This window comes from Puma concolor, chromosome A3 (assembly GCF_028749965.1).
Source record: "Puma concolor isolate L17-30 chromosome A3, mPumCon1.1.hap2, whole genome shotgun sequence".
Lineage (NCBI taxonomy): Eukaryota > Metazoa > Chordata > Mammalia > Carnivora > Felidae > Puma > Puma concolor.
Window position 1 is genome coordinate 137,291,351 of NC_141669.1, and position 17,136 is coordinate 137,308,486.

The 17,136-nt window shown below is 50.6% G+C and overlaps 1 protein-coding gene across 4 annotated transcripts in view; it reads left to right on the forward strand.

The window, feature by feature from the left end:
- The window catches only part of ZNF831 (zinc finger protein 831), a 110,466-nt gene that overhangs the window by 65,741 nt on the left and 27,589 nt on the right, over nucleotides 1-17,136 (forward strand). Inside the window, exon 5 of one of the 4 annotated variants that reach the window (XM_086702605.1) lies at nucleotides 1,993-12,007. The exons of the other annotated variants lie outside the window; for them this stretch is intronic. Within the exon in view, the coding sequence (XP_086558731.1) occupies nucleotides 1,993-2,036 (44 nt within the window). The 3' untranslated portion in view covers nucleotides 2,037-12,007. Of the gene's footprint in view, nucleotides 1-1,992; nucleotides 12,008-17,136 lie in introns of those variants that run through there. 4 annotated transcript variants of the gene reach the window in all.

Consider the following 17,136-nt stretch of genomic DNA (forward strand, 5'->3'; position numbering starts at 1 on the left):
ACACCAGTTGGGAAGCGTCTGACCTTTCATTGTCCCTTTTACTCCTCCTTCCCTTTAAAAGCTTCTCTCATCCTCGGGGTGGGGGGGAAGGGTCTGTTCCTATCCATATGGGCTCCCGGAGGGGATCTCGAGACTCTCTCCATGTTGGGAGAAATCCCACTTCTGTATACTTCTTATCTCGGTGTGAGCTTTTCATACCAAAGCTTCAGAACAAACTGGGGCACAATGAGGGGACATTCATATTTAAGATCCCTCCCCCCCCCCCCCGGGGGACGTAGCCCACGCAGAGGTATTATGATGTCCCAGCGATAGCCCAGAGTGGTGACAAATGCTTTCGTGTTTATTATTTGAGAAGTGGATTGAGCCAGAGGCCTGGGTCACTGGTGCCCGTTTCAGAGGGCTCCCGCCCCTGCAATTAGGAAGAACGTGGTGGATGTCCCGTTAAGAGCAGGTGTGAGCCTGCGGGATGTGGGCTGAGCGTTTGCCCAGGGAGTATTAATCACCCCCTGTCCCTCATTGAAGTGTCAGAGTGTGAACAGGGATAGCTGGTTGGGTCAAGCAGCAAGCGCGGGCTGGACAGGTCGTGCTGGACAGCGCTGAGTTGGAGGGTGGCGAGTGCACTAAAATGAATGCCTCCTGGAAATCAAAGGGGCTTGGGAATTTTTTTGCCACCACTTGCTCATACCGGCATTTCACAGAGGAGTGACAGGCTCTCTGAGTGTTGGGTGTTTGAAGAAAAGTACTGTGACTTCACAGGAGCCTGACGATGGGCCTAGGTCGTCCACCATGGACAAATAGCTTTCTCCCATCCTTTGACCTGGCAGGCCCCGCCTGGAGAGATCAGGGCTGGCTTCTAAGTGAGGGAGCTGACCTCGCCATGTCTGTGCATGTGTGTGTGCGTGTGTGTGCACCAGTGCTCGTGAATGCATGCGGCTGTGTACGTGGTTTTGGTTTTGGTTTTTGTTTTTGCAGGGTCCAGGGGGAAGGAGGACCTGTTTTCCGTGGCGGGACAGCGATAGAATCATCTAGTTTGGGTGCCTGAGGGGCTGTAACTTGGGGGGACTTGATGAAACCCAGCAAAGAAATTGGAAAGGGTCTTTGGGGCTGGGGGGGGGGGGGAGCGGAATTTCCCAATTAAAAGGTAGGGAAAATCTTTGGTCCTGATCCTTGTAGGTCAAGTAGAATCAGTGAAACCTCTTAAATTAAGTAGGCAAGAATACTTGTGTCCAGGGGCTGAAATAAGATGCTGTAACTGACTCTTCGTCGTCTTCATTTTTGGCGAATCTTCCTGTCGACAACTTATGAAGAGGAGAGGAAGAGAATGTTTTTGAAAAATATTTTTTTAAAGGATGGTTAATTTCCCTCCTCTGTAAACTATTCTGATAGCTTGGTACTAATCACTGGAATTAACAGATGGCTTGGCAGTGAAGTCATCTGCAGGCAGAAGGCCAGAGGAGTTATGAAGGATAAAGACCTAATTTATGAATTTTTAGAGTGATTGGAGTCTTTGAGACCCTCCTGAGAACGGAGTCTTTTTTTGAAACCTGAATTCAGTGGTCTGTCCCATCCAGGTTTCCAGCAAGGGGACAGGGGAGGCTGGAAGTTTCTTTTTAAATACCAAGTGGCAACAGGTTACCAGACAGCCCGGCTAAACGTGACTGTCAGTGGGCAGGAGTTTCACGCTTTCCTCAGAGAACTTCTTCAGTCACATTTACTTCAGGATCAAGGTGGAGCTGTGATGTTAGGTGGGGTTAATCTTAGAAACTCAGGGCTCCTCATGGAAAGGATTTGCATGAATATCCCAAGGAGAGTGCACATCTACTTGAGGAAAGACCTTGTAATCCAAACTTTCTTTATGGGACACCTCAGTTCAGAGGTTGCCTGGGGAGACGACCATTATCACAGGATGAAACCCTTCTCCAATAAATTGCTTATAAACTTAGACCCTTTGTCAACACCACTTTCTCTCTGTCCCTCTCTCCTCACCGTTAGCTCTCATCCCTGCCCTTCAGAAGAATTTTCACAATATAATGTAAATGGGTTGCCAAGTGAAACCACACATCACGCTCAGGGCGCAGCCTTTCATGACGCCGATGGAAGTGACCACTGGGTTGGTTGAAACTCGTTGACAGAATCTGACTAGATGACAAATGAGCAAGAGGAAACCGAGGAGGTAGTTCCAGCAGAGTGAGGTACATACCAGGGAGTGAAGAGAAGGCCTTGGGAAAACGGAGGAAGCCCTATAACATTTGGGGGGTGGGGAGTCCCTCTTGATCTTCCTGTGAGAGGAAACGTAAACTCAAGACTAGCCCATCGGTCTGCTCTACAGTTTTGTGTAAAAATGTACTCTGACCCCATTAGCACTTGATTAACCTTAGTTGATTTTAGCAGTTAGCTCCCAGTTTGCTGTTACAACCCCTCACCTTGAAGGTTTATTTTTATCTTTGTAGGTTCATCAGCTTATCTTCATAGCTGTTGGTTGCAAGAGAAATTCTCAAAGTCCTTAATTCCCCACTATTTGCTATGAAGTTTTCGTCCCTTTGGTGAATGAATTCATCTTAGGTGATCTTTCCCCAGTGGCAGAGACTGGAGTTAATCGGGCCCTGTTTCCCAAGCTGATGGGTCATCTCGGCCTTTGCCTCAGTGCCTCACGTAGCGTTGGGTTCTCAGTAGGTGTTTGTTGAACGAACCACTGAACAAGCAGAAGGAGGTCTCCTTGAGGCTCAGCCCCGTTGAAAGCTTGATCCAAATCAGCCCCCAAAACTTCTTGGAGAACGAAGGAAGGCGCAGGCAATCTGCAGATTTCATGTCTGATTGTGTTTTGGAGAGGCGTCAACAACAGAAGAGTCCAGAGGGTGTCTGGTCTGGATGGCAGTGAGCTAAGCGGAACAAAAGAAACTTGTTATTTTCTTCATAAAAGAAACCTTTTCATCTAAAAAACAACTTCCAGCGCCTACCCTTGCTGGACTCAGTTTTGTGGCACCACTGCCTTCAACCTTAAGGATTATCTGTCTGTCTGATGCCACGTCATTTGTACAAGAGGAAAGCTCTGGAGAGGAAGGGATGGTGACTTTGAACCTGAAGATGTTCACTTTGATGTCTTTTAACCTCTCTGACACCACAGATAGGACTAAGTCTTAACCGGGGAGATTTACTTCCAAAGCCAGCACTTGGGTCAAAACAGTCTGTGGTCAGAATTATCTTTGAAAGCTTTGTAGATGAATTACAAGAATGTGTTGTTGCCTAGAACTCAGAGCAGAAGTTCTCACGCACGAGGTGTTTGAGCACCACCGAGGTCCAGGAAGGCGAGAAGAGAGGCAGGCTGTCTGCGCGGGCTGTTTGAAGATGAACAGCCAGCTGTCTAAGGAGCCGGTGAGGATATGGTGTCCCTGCTTTGCCACACAGCGTTCGCCGTTTGGTTTTAGCATTAAGCCTCTAAGACCGCTATGACATCTTCGTGGGTCGGTTTGTCGTGGTGGGGATTAAGATCCTGGCGTTGTGCCTTCTGGGCGGTGTGGGGAGCAGTGTTTCACAATCCTGAGCGTAGGTGAAATGTGTGATGGGGCCCTGCTGTGGGGCGGAGGGTGGTGTCCCTCGTCTGGTGCCAGCTCGGGACTTGGGGGGGGGGGGCAGTTACTCTGTGCCACCGTGAACCCGCTGGTGTAGGACAGCAAAAGACCATCTCTTCTCGTGTAGGGGGAAGTTTGCCACCGACCCCTGTCGCAAGAACGGCTTCTCCACTCTTCGCCTCCCGCGTTGGGGTCTCACTTAAGAAGAGAAGCTTTGCAGGTGCGTGCACATGCTCGCACTCGAAGGCTGTTTTTCCATCAGAAAAAGCAGGTGAAAAACCCACATGTCCCTACAGAATGGATGACACCACCTGAGTGAAAGCAGCTCCTGATTCTCTTTTGTTGTGGTTACACAATTCCTGATACGTTTCTCCTGATGAGGTCACTGCCCTGAAATGAATACTTTTCTTTTCAGAATTGGCGAAGCGGGGCGGGGGGTGGGGGGTTGCAGTGGAGACGAACACAACATCATTGAATTCTGTTTGCATCTCAAGTGGGACTTTCGAGTCTCTGGGAGCTTAAAACCCATGAGCCTGCCACCCTATTACTGTTCTAATATCACACTTCCTGCCCCTGGGTTGCAGAAACGAATCTCATAATTAGGTTCGCCCTGTTTCTGTGTTTATATGCACATCCCTTTCTCTCTAGCCGCCAACATATCAGCTTTTGTTATTATTATTTATTGTTGGACTCTTTTGTGTTCAGAGGGCCTGCTCCATTAACTGAGACCCATTCTGTTTCCTCCAAAGCTGGGGTACATCAGAGCATCCCTTGCTGTCGAGTGCTCTTGTAGATTTCCTGAGAAATGCGCTTTGTGGGCTGGAATGGAGAACGCTGATGTGGTTGAGGGTAATTCTTTGGGTTTTGCTGGGCGTGTTGGCAGTGGTGCTGCTCCTGCCGGAGCACAGGCTAAAATTGGGACACCGAAGAGGAGCTGAGCGTGGCCCTGTGCCCGGATGACACATCCCAAGTCACATCGATGGAGGGAGATGTTTTATTGAGCTCTAAGAACTACATGGTGTTTACGGTTTTGCAGTTTCCTGCAGCCAGCATGCCTATGGCCGTAAACACGGTGAAGTTCGGGGCCGCGTTTCACACCGAGGCTTCAGAAACCGTCCCAGTAACAAAACCCAGAAGGCACATTCAGCGTCGGAGGCCCGGCCACTTTTAATCCCTCCAGCAAACTAGTGATAAGGGGCTCCTTCTGCGGAAGGCCGCCCGGATGGTGAAGCTGGTGGTCAACAGTGTCTCCTAAAGTCTCAGAACTCATGTGCCACCTTCAGAAACGTCACGTCTGTACATCACCCCTGTGAACGTTTGCTCTTGTCCTTGAAACTCAGAAGAAACACAAATACGTTTCTTTTGAAGAGAAACTGTTGGGAAGCCAACATCATATGCCGTTGAGGGAGCACTGCAGAATGAAAACACTAATGTTTCATGGTAAATAGAGCCTGGCTCCAGCCTGCTGTGGGCAGAAGGCCACGAGCCCTGGGAAGAGCCCCTCTGCTGGAAAGAGACCGTGACGTCTTGAGGGGCATTAGAAATACATTAGCACCCGGTTGAGACTTTCTTCCTTCCTTGGCCAGAGAGATTATAAGGGCACCACTCTCTCACCGTGTGATTCAGTTTTACTTGTCTCCAAGCTGTGAGTCGCCCCTCTCTGGGACTTTGTGGGCTGCAATGCCCTTTTCTTGACAAAGGGAAGGCCCCCCCCCCCAACATCCACTCGTGTCATCCTAGTCTAGTGTTTCTTTAACTTTTACAAGGCCTTGACTTGTATAGACTCAAACTCTGCATTCGACAGAGTTGGCTGCAGAGGCCATGGGATGACCCACCTACACAGACCTTCCTGGAAGCCTCTACCTTCTCCTCCTCGTTGGGGGGTTGGGGACAGGGGTTGCCAGAGGCCTCCTGGGCAGCCTCACACTCCATTTCTGAGACTCCCAGATAGCGACGCGGAAGCTGCTATGGCACGCGACCTGCCGAGGAATGGGGTGGTGAGAAAGACCCTGAGCCCAGGTGCAGCGAGAGGCTGGGCACTCTTCGGGGCTTTGCAGACACTGGGGAAGGGGCTTGATCTTGCTTCCGAGGGAGATGGGGAGCTGCTGAAGGATTTGGGTGCAGGGAGGAGGGCAGTGGGGAGACCGTCCCCTGGGGGTGCTAAAAAGATCGCTCCAGGCACGGAGCGGAGCAAGGATTGTGGCAGATGGAGTGGACACCGGGACACAACAGACTGGAAGGCCCTGGAGACGGGCTGGGCACGTTTGTGTTTGAAAAGAGCTGGGGAAAATCGATGTTCCACCTAGAGGTACGAAATAGTGAACTATTCGTTTTTGGTTATGCGTGTGATGCTTCCTTTAACACATAAAAAGTGTGGCGGAAAAGGCTGGTGTTCGCCATGGCCACCACCCCCGTTGCCAGTTCCGCCGCAGATGAAACGGCTGTTCCGAGGGAATCTGCCAGACCGTTAGGCGTGCATGTGCCCGTGTGCGCGGTTGACATAACGGCCACATGCGTATCTCGTTGTGCAACTTGCTTATTTTACTCGGCCACATTCCATAGCTTTCCACACTGTTAATAAATCCAGAGAGGCCTATCTCAACCTTGCAGATGGGGATAGAGCCTCTCTGGGTGGGAGCACTCGGAGTTACGGAGCCGCTCTAATCAGGGGGAGTCTGGCACGGTCAGCATTTCACTGTTGCGTCACTCCCCTGGGACGTGCTGTCCCTAGTTCTCGGCCCGAGCAGAACGTTTCTCTAGGGAGAGCTGAGAAGAGGAATCCCTGGGCCTCTGGGGGCCACGTTGCACATTTTTGATCTTTCCAGGTTGCTTCCCAGTTTACATTCCCACCTGTAGCATTTCAGAGTTTGTCTTCTTTTCTTGACCTTCTCCAACTTTTAAAAAAGTGCCTCGGATGCATAAAAGATGCTACCTCCAGTGCCCGTGGACAGCATGGCCTTCCCACCCCACCCGGCAGCCCACTGGGGACTGGGGGGATGGAGGGTGGGGTGGGGGCCTTGCCCAGACAGACCACACGGAAGGCTGGCCTTATCCAATAGGGAAAAACATGGAGGGATGAGAAGACTGTCTTTGTTTTTGTTTTAAATCACAGAGAAGTGAGTTTCTCTTGACTCAACTTTAAGTCCACCGGGTACAATTTGATGTTCTCTCCAAATATTAATAGATTTGTTCCTCAGTCAAGGCATGACGTCTCAGTCTGCTCCAAGAGAGCTCTGTCACTGCAAAGGACACAGAGCCACGCAGGACTTCCTCTGTGCCTCGCCAATTCATTAGACCCGGTTAGCAATTTGCAGAAGAGATTAATTGATTTGCAGGCTGCTGGGCCCTAAGCGTTACTCAGCTGCCTCCCAGAAAGCTCAGGCCGCCGGGGAGCTCAAGAGAGCAAACAGTAATATGTGAGGCTTTGGTGAGAGGCCGAGCAGCGTCTTTGCGCTGCATTATAAACAGGAGCCCGAGAGACGGATTTCTCGGCCCTTTCTGGCTTGGTGTGGGATTTGGGCCACAGACCAGACTCCCAGGATAAAATGAGAAGGCTCACAGAGCTGCACCTGCCAATATAATGGCAGTGTTCCTCTTCACAAGCTTCTGTTATCCCCGGACAGCACCACGGCTGTCTTATTCTGAAATGTGGCCACCGGAGCTCCATGCTCTCTCCACATTCAGTTGTAGGAAGGACTCTGCATGTAGGGAAAAGGGACCCAGTTGAAACTGGCCTGGACAAAAACATCATCTCACATAAGACAATGGCCGCAGGCTTGGCTGGGTCCATAGGTACCGCCGTTGCCATCAGGACGCGGTTTCTCTCCATCACTTGGCCCCTCTTTTCTCTGGGTCATCAGCATCGGCTCCTCCGGGGTCTGCCCGGCCTGTCCACACTCTCTGCCTCACTCCCGGCCCGAGTCCCCAGACCGAATCTTGCTGGCCTGGTTGGGGCCCTGTGTCTCCTGAACCGATCACTGGGGATTCAGGTGTGGATCATTCACCTGTCTTTGTGCGGAGGGATGGGCAGGGCCTCCTTTGCCAGGGCAGCTAAGGGTGAAGGGGAGCTGGTTCCTCCAGAGAAGAGAGGGCAAGGCAGGTAAACCCTACAGACGTCCGAATCATACCATCTCACTCATGGTTTAACGCAGCGCGGCGTATGTTTGTGAGCAGTGGAGCCCCCGTGTGCCCCTGGAGAGGGGAGAGGCAGGCGATGCCGTGTGCCCTCTTCTTGAGGAGCTTAGGGACTGGTGAACGGAGACACCTTTGTGGCATAGATTAGAGTCACACAGCCTCGGGTTCACATGCGATTACAGGGGCCTGCTCTGTGCCAGGCAGTGTGTGGAGCAGGAAGAGAGGCAGATAGCATGACGCGGCCCTTGTCCTTAGGGAGAGCCCAGTCTGGCAGAGGGAGCCGGCACAGACTGGTAAACAAGTCATTACAAATGCGATGCGGTAAGCTCGCTGATATGATTAAGCTTCCAAATGAGGGACTCTGACAAGGCCGGCTGGAGCGAGAAGGGAGAGGAGGCTAGCATAAACAGGAACATGACGAGGAGGGGCCGCGATGCTTCCGACGCCCATCCCGAGGGCCCCTCGGCCCGGGCCCCCACTGCAGAGGGGAGGGACGGCAGACCTTTTTTCCCCTCCTTGCATCATAAAGAAATTTTGCCACATACACTAAACTGCTGGAAATGGGGGCGCACAGCACTTAACTACTATTTACTTATTTATCTAAAATGCTAAGTGTTTCCCTTGGCAGTCACTAATAGATTCCTGTAGAAACGGAGCGACACGTTCTGAATTCTGATTTCTGCGCCAACAGAAGGTGGGAAGGCAAAAATGGCTAGTGCGCTCCTGGCTGGTTCCGTTGGGGAGGTGGGAGGGCAGGATGACAGAGTCATTTAAAGAGAAGTTGAAATATGGGTATTTGCAAGGTAAACGTGTGTTTATACTAAGGGTTTGAGAGAGAGAGAGAGATCGACATACCTTCAGTCCCAAACCTGAAATGGAGACTGTTCTCCTTTTGAAGGACCTCCTGAAAACCGTTCTTAACTTTGAGTTGGAAGAGCCCCCAAGAGGAATCTGAGTCTTGTTCTAGAATTTTCTATGTGTAATGCTGAAGCCAGTAGCCAAATGGAATCAGAGGCTGAGGCAGAATGAGAAGTGATGATCTCTGGTGTTGGTGTCCAGCAGACCTCCAGAGGGGGTGCACAATCAGCAAGGATTTGGGGCTCACCCTGGTGGGTCGTCCCCTCCCCACCTCCACACCTGGTCTTCAGGAGACAGGTTTTGGTTTTGGAGACAGACAGGTGAGCCTGGGGGATTCATTCTAACCAGGGTGTTAGTGGCAAGTTGAGGCAGAATGGTGGCACGAACGGTGAGCCTAGAGGAGAAGTAATCACGAGTGACATGTAGACTAACATTAGAATGTATCAGATCATAATGAGGAAGTAATTCTGTTCTTCATTCCCCTTTAAGGCTCTTGATTACATATGGAGAAAGTCTGGTTTTGATGCTACTCTGCCTTTAACACCTGCCTGACCACTCTTTCCTAATCTCCCTTTTAGGCAGAGAGAGGTTAGGTTTGAGATCTAGCTAGAATTTGAGAGCACAGTTCTGTTTTCATTGGATCCATGTGTACAGGTACCCTCTTACATTAGACATCTCGTCTTGCCCAGCCACCTTGTAATCGACCTTAGAAAGCCCGTAATCCCAGTACTGCCCCCTTCTTAGCCTTTTTTCTAGCCCGAGACTGGTACTGGGGAAGAAATTTTGGTTTTAGATTGAGAAGAATTTGAGTCCTGACTTTCCCTCTTACTACCTTCTTGGGCAAGGGTCATCCCTTGTCTTTGTTTCACATCCTCGTCTGTAAAATGGGGGTGTAGATGGGTCTCAGAGGTGTTCACCGATACTGATTCATTTCACCTGGCCCTTGAAATCCCCCTCCGAGCCAGTCTAGGAATCTTCGCATTGGGCAGTTGAGAGGCTCAAGCTACCTGAGATGATGAATAGAAAGTGCTTTGTCAACCATAAAGGACTTTGTGGGTGTGATGGCTATCACGACTGACAGTGGGGGCCTCTGTGGGGGGCTGACTTTTCACCCCAGGTCTGGAGAAGACATCTATGAGTCAAAGAAATGAGTCCATGAATGGGGAATTTCACTGGCATTTGGGGAGATCGGGGGGGCAATTTAATTTGTGCCACGTGGCTGCATAGGTGACCCCCCCCCCCCACCTCCCGGTGAGACCCTTGAAGGTGGAGAAGATAAAAGGATGGGGATAATCCTCGATGCCCCAGCCCCACCCCGTCTCAGGCCTCCCTTGCAGCCCCAGGTTCTGCTTAGGGATCTGGCCTTCACCCCAACGTTGGATGCTGGCAGGGAGCATAGGAAATCTGTTCCAACAACGAGCACTGCTTTCTGCTTGAGCCTTTGGAGAGTTTCCTCCAAGTGTTTTTCCCCATCTGAGTTTCAGTGCGGCCCTGTGGGGTCGGCAGGGGGACGTGGTGGCTGTTCTCCATCCCAATTAGGAGTCCTGCCCAAGTGCACACGTTGAGAAAAAGACACACAAATTCAATTCCAAGGTTTTTCCTTTGCTAAAACTCTTAACATTTTGGCTTGTTTATTTCCTTAACTTCCAGAGACATGAAAAAGTAATTTTTGTGCCCCCTCCACATAGACATTAGTGATCATTTTCAGTCATTTCCAGCTCTCCCTTTTTTGCTACGAGGCACCTGGCGTGCCGGGAATGGACAAAAGCCATTTTTCTAAGTACCAGCGTTTGAAATTATTAAGTGTTCATTAAGCACCCCCGGGTGCACAGCACTCTCGGAGATGTTTGTTTCTCAATTTTCTATAATTTCCTTATTTTTTTTTTCCCCTAGCTAAAGGCAGATTGAAAAATGAACTCAGTGCATTTGAGTCTCTGAATCATAGTTAATGTGCGACGCCCCCTCCCTTAACTGCGCTGTTTCCCTTCTGCCTCCTCTTGTCTCCTTTGATTTCTCATGAATCCGATAAAGTTCTTATTCTTTTTAACCCCTACTCAGGGACTGGAACTTTTGCTTTACTCCTGACTACCTGCCGGGAAGAAATGGGTGCAAAAGCCCCGGCCAGCCCTTACCCCAGGCTGCGGGTGAGAGCAGTGGAAAGATCAGGAAGGTGGCGCGGGTAGCCTCGGATGGGCAGTCTGGGCAGGGAGGGGCTGTCGGCAGTACAAGCCACGGTGCAGGATGAGCTCAGCTAATTTCCTGCCTCTCCACCCCCCACCGCCCCCCTCACTGATTGGCATTAGAGGGCAGGGGGCACCATGTCTCTGCGTGGACCCTTCTAGAGGGAGCAAGAAAGCCCAAAGCGCCCCCCCTCACATCCGCCCTCTCGGGCTCCGTGATTCGGATTCTAACATGAGCAGAGAGAAAAGGCTCTGTTTTTTTTCTTTTCCCTTCTTCTTTTTTTTTTTTTTTCTTTTGACAACAGCCTCACATAACCTCAAAAGTTACCCATGAATTTACCAAAACTTTTTATGAAACTATTTTAACCTCTGGTGGGGGTGAAAAACAAGCTCTGCGAATTTATTACCCGGAAAAAGCGAAGCACGACTTTTTATTTGATGTGAAATCGTCTTCCAAACTTCAAGGGAGCCCCCTAGCGCTGGTCTGCGAGGAGCAGGCAGGCACCGCCAGCAGCTGAGCTCCGTCCCCTTCTGCCTGGGCGCCTGATGGCGGGTCTGGACGGGGGTCTGGACGTGGACCCGACCTCACCTCGCCTGGGGGCCTGGGCACGCGGGGGGCTGCTCTGAATACCAGGGGGGGGGCCCTGGGCACAAGTTTGTCTTATGCTCTTAGTGGTTCAGGTGGCTGAAATGTGCAGGGCTGCAGCCAAAAGAGGGGACAGCAGGGTTTAGAGACAGAAGCCCTGCTGCTTCCGGAAACAGGCTGGACCCCTGCCATCGTCAGAGCAGGAAGACCCCTAGTTGTGTTTCTCGCGCATAAGTGCTGTGCATGTGTGCACACGATTGCACACATGAGAAATGATTGCAGAGGAGAGGAGGTGGAAGCCGTGGCTGAGAGCAGGAGGGACAGAGAGGGGAGGAGGAACATGCGAAGATGGGGGTAAGAGATGGGAAGGACCACGCGGGGCCCTCAAGGACCTTTTCCGGGCTCAAGCACCGTCCTGAGGCATGTGATGGAGAACCCAGGCTTCTGCCGGGTCAAGCTCCCTGTCTCCATACTGAGCAGGACCTCCGGGTCTCTCTCTGCCAACGAGGAGACGTTTCTCTCCTCCCCAACTAAGAAGCACACCAGCCTCTCGTTCAGAATTGGCCACGTTTTTAAAAAGCACATGTAAACACGTTAAAAGCAAACATCTAGAAGAGAGGCTGCAGCAGCCTGGCTGGCAGGGGCCACAGGGTCACAGCCATCCGGAGGGTAGCCTGGGGGCGGGGGGCGGGGGGGGGGGGGGGGGACTCGCCCTGGCTCACGACTGGTGGCCACCACCGGGAGCTGTGTGGTCTCAGGGACGGGTCTCAGCAACTCCACGCCTCAGTTTCCCCATCCGGAACATGAAGCTGATAATAGCAGTTGCTGTTTGCTAGCTGTTGGGTTATCATTTGTATCATGTATTCGAATTTAAAATTTAGTACTTAAAATATATAACTTAATCCCCCATAATTTAAAATGGAGCTTAGCATCATGTTGTATGGTGAGCATGCCAGCTCCTTATTATTAATCTGTGGAGAAGACAGAGACACAGAATTTCCCATTAAATGAAATCTCCCAATTTTTACCTGATGGTAGTGAATTCACATTCAAACCCACGCACACACACACTGGTCTGGACCCCAAACGTAGTCCGGTAGTTTGAGACCTTTGCTGTACAGGCTGCTAGGAAGAAGAGGGAGAAGAAGGAGGAAGAGCGGGTGCTGGCCGCCATCTACCGCCCCCACATCCAGGGCGGTTGAGCCAGATGCTGAAGCCCCTGTGGTCACGCTTCCATTGGGGTGAGTGGATCCTGGAGTCGTGGGCCCCCCCCCCCCATCCCCCTGTGAGTACAAGAACATGAGATCTCCGGAAGCCACAGTGGACATGTGATGGCATGACCTCCTGTCCTTGTCCCTGGAGACCCTGTGCTCCCCTCCCGACAGGTGCGTGCTTTTCACCAGCCCAGACACCTTTCAGCCTCGGTGCTCCGAGGCTCACCTTGGCTTCTGTCTGTGGTTTGTGGCCATCCGCTCCCAGGCTGGCTTCTCCCGTATTCTGGGTGCGGGGGGCAGAGCGGCGCCCCCCCTGCACCAGGAGAGCGGGAGCCGGGGGCCGCGCTTCTGCCTGTAGCCCCCCTGGGTTTCCTTTGTCCCTTCCTGAGACCGTGCCCTTCTGCCCTGATGGCGTGGCCAGTTGCCCTCCGCTCGTGCTGCCCTGTGGCAGTGATCGGTCCGACTGTGCTCTGTGCCTGTTCCAGCCCTGGCAGACGCAGTTCCCTTCACCCAGGCGTCCGTGCCATCCTGGCTGTTTACTGAGCACCTGCAGCGTCTGCATCCGACATGGTTTCCCCAAGGGCAGATCGACACGCTTCACTGCGTTCCCCCTGTCTCCTAAGTGGGGAGAGTGTTGAGACTTCCAGGCTTTTCCCAGTTTAATAGAGAAAACGACAACAGAAACCGCATGCTACGGCGATTCCAGAAAGCGTTGGCGGTGACTCCTGAGAACCGAAGACCCCTAGTCCCATTTATCTCCGTTCAACTGGATTGAATATACTATGTTACTGATTTCTACAAATCCGCACGTTAGTGGTTCAGAAGAAATTGGTTTTGTATGTTTTCGTGTGAAAACAATGATTGCCCTTTTGAAACTGCTTCCTGCGTCTGCTGTCTGCTGCAGGGTCCCCGCCCCGCTTTTCCCCTCTGCGGACCCACTCCCGCTCGGGCGGGGGGGGGGGGGGGAGGGGGAAGGGGAGGAGCACACTTCATTCCCATTTATTAATCTCCGTCCGCTTTGCCTTTTACATTCGGCATGGTCTTTAATTTCCACTAATTTGGATTCATTTAAGTAATGTTTCATTCTAGATCAGTGCATAAATACCGTTTTTTTTCTTTGTCTAATTAATAAATGGGGAACATTTTTAGTGAGTTTTAAGCCATTCTGCATTCAAGCTGAGAAAACCTGCTTAGCTCCCTCCATTTGTTCTGGAAGTCTCCTTGAGGAGGAGGAGGAGGCTCGTTCTGATTTTGTGTTTACCGATCCCCACCTTTCCTTAGATGGTCCTCAGATGGCTTAGCAGCGCTTGCTTTGGTCCTGACACGTTGAGGATCTCGATGCTTCTGAGGACACAGGACATATTTCTTCTTCATATTTCTTCCGGTGTTGCCACTCAATAAATCTGAGGAGTCACGAAGCAGTCATCTGTGTAGTTAGATAAGGAAGAAAATGATGATTTCTCTATTATTTTGCTTAGAAGAATGGGAAACTAGATTAATCAATGTCTGTTGGAAATGTCTCTTTATGAAAAAGACTGGCTTCTTTCATCAAAGCCATGATTGCGTCTCTTATGCAAACACATTAGATGGTTTTCCAGGGGTGGGAGCAGACAATCAAGGTTTGAATTTTAAATCTGTCGTTAGGTAACGTTAAGGAAATCTGTAATCCCACCTTCAGTATGGTTAAGGGGGAGTTCAGGGTGGGCAGGTATTCCTGGCCCCCACCCCTCTCTTTCTCTGGGGCACGAGGAAGGTGCGGAGGTCTGCACGAGTCAGGAGAATGTTTTGGCGTGGCTCACAGTTCCTGGGGTCATGTGCCTAGTCCTGAACCTTCTGTTCGGTCAGATGGGTAGAATGTGTCCATACCTGGGGAGGGGACAGGTGATCGTAAGCCAGCCCGCTTCTGCCGAGAAGCGATGTTCCCCGATGGAGAATCCAGGTGGATGAACTGGCTCCGAATGACAGACGTCAGTCACGGCTTCTCTTGCTCCTGGGTGCGGGAACTCAGAACCTGGCGGTCAGGTTTGTTCTCCCTGCGGGCTGCTGCAGGTTTACCGTGTCGTAGCTGAGGCGGGCGCTGTCGGTGCCCTGCCCAGATCCCCTTTCCGGCCAGGCACCTGTGCACCCCACCCCCGTGCTAGCTGTCGTGGGTTTCAGCTGCTTCCGGCCCTCACCCGTGCCCTTCTCCAAAGGATCGCCCTTGGCTGATGCGACCCCCTCGCCATCAACATAACATGCGACACTGACCGATGCAGGGTAGGACCCCCACCCCCCACCCCCCAGTCCTTCACCCCTGGCCGGGGCATACTGTGCAAAGCAGCACTCATTGCAGAGCCTCACGTGGGGTCAGGCAAGGGCTGGACTTCTCCAGAAATCCCACTTCTGTCTGACTCCTTCCCACTTCTCCAACTCCCTGAATCACTTCCACGAGAACCCGAGATAACAGTTACCTACAAACCCTGTAATGGGGCTACTCACCCCTTCCTCCCCACTGTCTGTAAGGCTACCCCTCTCTTCTCAACACAAAGATCAGAAGGAGTTTGGGGGCCCACCCGAAATACGATAAACAGAGATACGGATGAAGTAGGCAAATGTCTACTGACAATATTCGATTTAAACCTAGTGGCGTCCACCCTGTAAAATCACCCGTCACATCAGCTATTAATTTAGCAATCTTGTGCTTCCGGCTTCCACTTCCCGAGGCCGTTCTAGCCAGACTTGCAGCGTGCTCCTCTGTATGGCCTTTGTCACTACAAGAGCCACCTGCCTGAGTCATCCAAGTTTTCAGAGCACAGTGCCTTCACTTCCATCTCGGCTCTTGGAGACTTAGTGTTTCTAGAGTCTGAGTGCAGTGCTGTCGTAGCAGCTTGCCCACGGCTGTTTTCAGACTGTCACCTCCATTCCTCTTGGTAGATGGCCGTTGGTAATTGGCACCAAAGAGTCATGGCCTATTTTGCTTTCTGAGGCAGTCCTCAAGAGACTTATTTACAATAGTCAGTGCTTATAACTGTGTCCCAGGTGCCCAAGAATGATGACTGAATTAAAGTCCCCCTCCCATCACCTCTAACACTGATTTTATCAGCTGATGTCTGTCCGGGACCCAAACGGCCACGGCCTGGGCTCTTCTCAGGGCAGCGCACCTTCCTAAACGGTATCTTGTAGTTCAGAATGGAGTAATGGGGAGAGTTCCTCTTAAAATGGGACTCTTGGTAAGGATTTGATTGTGAGGCAGCGCCATCTTCTCTGAAGGATGAATGTGGGGGAGCCCCTCTTACACTCCGGTGACTTCTCTGGTCCTTAGATAACACACCCTCTGAGTGTTCGGCCAAGGAGCTCAAGTGCGAGCAACCGGCCTCGCTTGATTCAGAGGTGACATCTGGAAAGTACAGCGAAACGTCGGAGGGTACGGACAAGGAATGCTTTCTGCACTTCACAACAAGCGGAAGGGGACCCCACATCTAAGCAATGACTCAGTCGGAGGAGGGCGTTTGGGGCAGTGACGTTTTCCTGTGCGTTATTGGAAACAGTCATTTGTTTCAGCCTTCCTTAGTGTGAACAACTTTACTCTCAAACTCTGGTTCTATTAAGTGCTCAGTCACATTATAATTTGCTTGTAAAGTCGCATATTATCTATTAAGAATCCTAGGAATCAGCTTATGTAGTTGGCACACTTCCTATGGACTGGTCATTATTCTGAGCCATTTTATCATCTCCTTTAAACTGTTTTTAAATTATATTAAAAAATTTTTTTTTAATGTTTATTACTTATTTTTCAGAGAGAGAGATACAGAGCATGAGCCAGAGAGGGACAGAGAGAGTCCCAGGTCATAAGCCACCGTGCTTCTCACTCCAGACCTCACTAGTTATCATTGGAAGCCCCAACGTATAGTATGTTTACCTCTGTGATTTATAATCAAATATTCAGAAAGGATTTAAATTATCAAAAAGTAGACACATCAGTCAGGAAGATACATATCTTAATGGCCATACAGAGGAGCACGCTGCAAGTCTGGCTAGAACGGCCTCGGGAAGTGGAAGCCGGAAGCACAAGATTGCTAAATTAATAGCTGATGTGACGGGCGATTTTACAGGGTGGACGCCACTAGGTTTAAATCGAATATTGTCAGTAGACATTTGCCTACTTCATCCGTATCTCTGTTTATCGTATTTTGGGTGGGCCCCCAAACTCCTTCTGATCTTTGTGTTGAGAAGAGAGGGGTAGCCTTACAGACAGTGGGGAGGAAGGGGTGAGTAGCCCCATTACAGGGTTTGTAGGTAACTGTTATCTCGGGTTCTCATGGAAACGATTCATAGAGTTGGAGAAGATATATACATATATATATATATATATATGTATATATATATATATGTATATATATATATACACACACACATATACCCACACTATGCATGTGTGTGTGTGTGTGTATATATATATGTATGTATGTGTGTGTGTATATATATATATATATATATACACAAAATAGCAAAGGTAATAACCCTACATCTATCTTCTATATAGTAGTAGCTAACTTATATCAAATATATGTTTACTTATGATTTACGTTAGCTACTGCTGCGTACAGAGCAAACTC